Source organism: Gavialis gangeticus, unplaced genomic scaffold (assembly GCF_001723915.1).
Source record: "Gavialis gangeticus isolate Ggan-Ray unplaced genomic scaffold, GavGan_comp1, whole genome shotgun sequence".
NCBI lineage: Eukaryota > Metazoa > Chordata > Crocodylia > Gavialidae > Gavialis > Gavialis gangeticus.
The window spans coordinates 24,507,314-24,507,770 of record NW_017728997.1 but is presented as its reverse complement, the minus strand read 5'-3'; the positions used below and the strand labels follow the sequence as shown (position 1 = coordinate 24,507,770).

General features: G+C 72.4%; 1 protein-coding gene across 1 annotated transcript; it reads left to right on the top strand.

The window, feature by feature from the left end:
- Positions 1 to 20: 20 nt before the first annotated feature.
- Positions 21 to 456, top strand: LOC109288849 (histone H2A-like; the record flags this gene model as incomplete). The annotated part of the gene is made up of 2 exons (XM_019504604.1): positions 21 to 48; positions 139 to 456. A coding segment is annotated over exon 2 (309 nt), but the record flags the coding sequence as incomplete, so codon positions are not given.
- Position 457: the final 1 nt, after the last annotated feature.

The window sequence follows — 457 nt, the reverse complement described above, 5'->3', positions numbered from 1 at the left end:
GCGTGGGCAGGCGGCGGCGGCGGCAGCGACTCCAGCCCCCCGGGAGCGGTAAGGCCGGGCCGGGGGGCAGCGGGGCAGGGCGGTGCAGGGCAGGAGGGGCCGGCGGTAACGCTGTGCTATGCTGTGTGTGCTCCGCAGGCTCCGGCCATGTCCGGCCGAGGCAAGTCTGGTGGCAAAGCCCGGGCCAAGGCCAAGTCACGCTCGTCGCGGGCCGGGCTGCAGTTCCCCGTGGGCCGTGTGCACCGGCTGTTGCGCAAGGGCAACTACGCGGAGCGGGTGGGCGCCGGCGCCCCGGTGTACCTGGCGGCCGTGCTGGAGTACCTGTCGGCCGAGATCCTGGAGCTGGCGGGCAACGCGGCGCGGGACAACAAGAAGACGCGCATCATCCCGCGGCACCTGCAGCTGGCCATCCGCAACGACGAGGAGCTCAACAAGCTGCTGGGCAATGTCACCATCG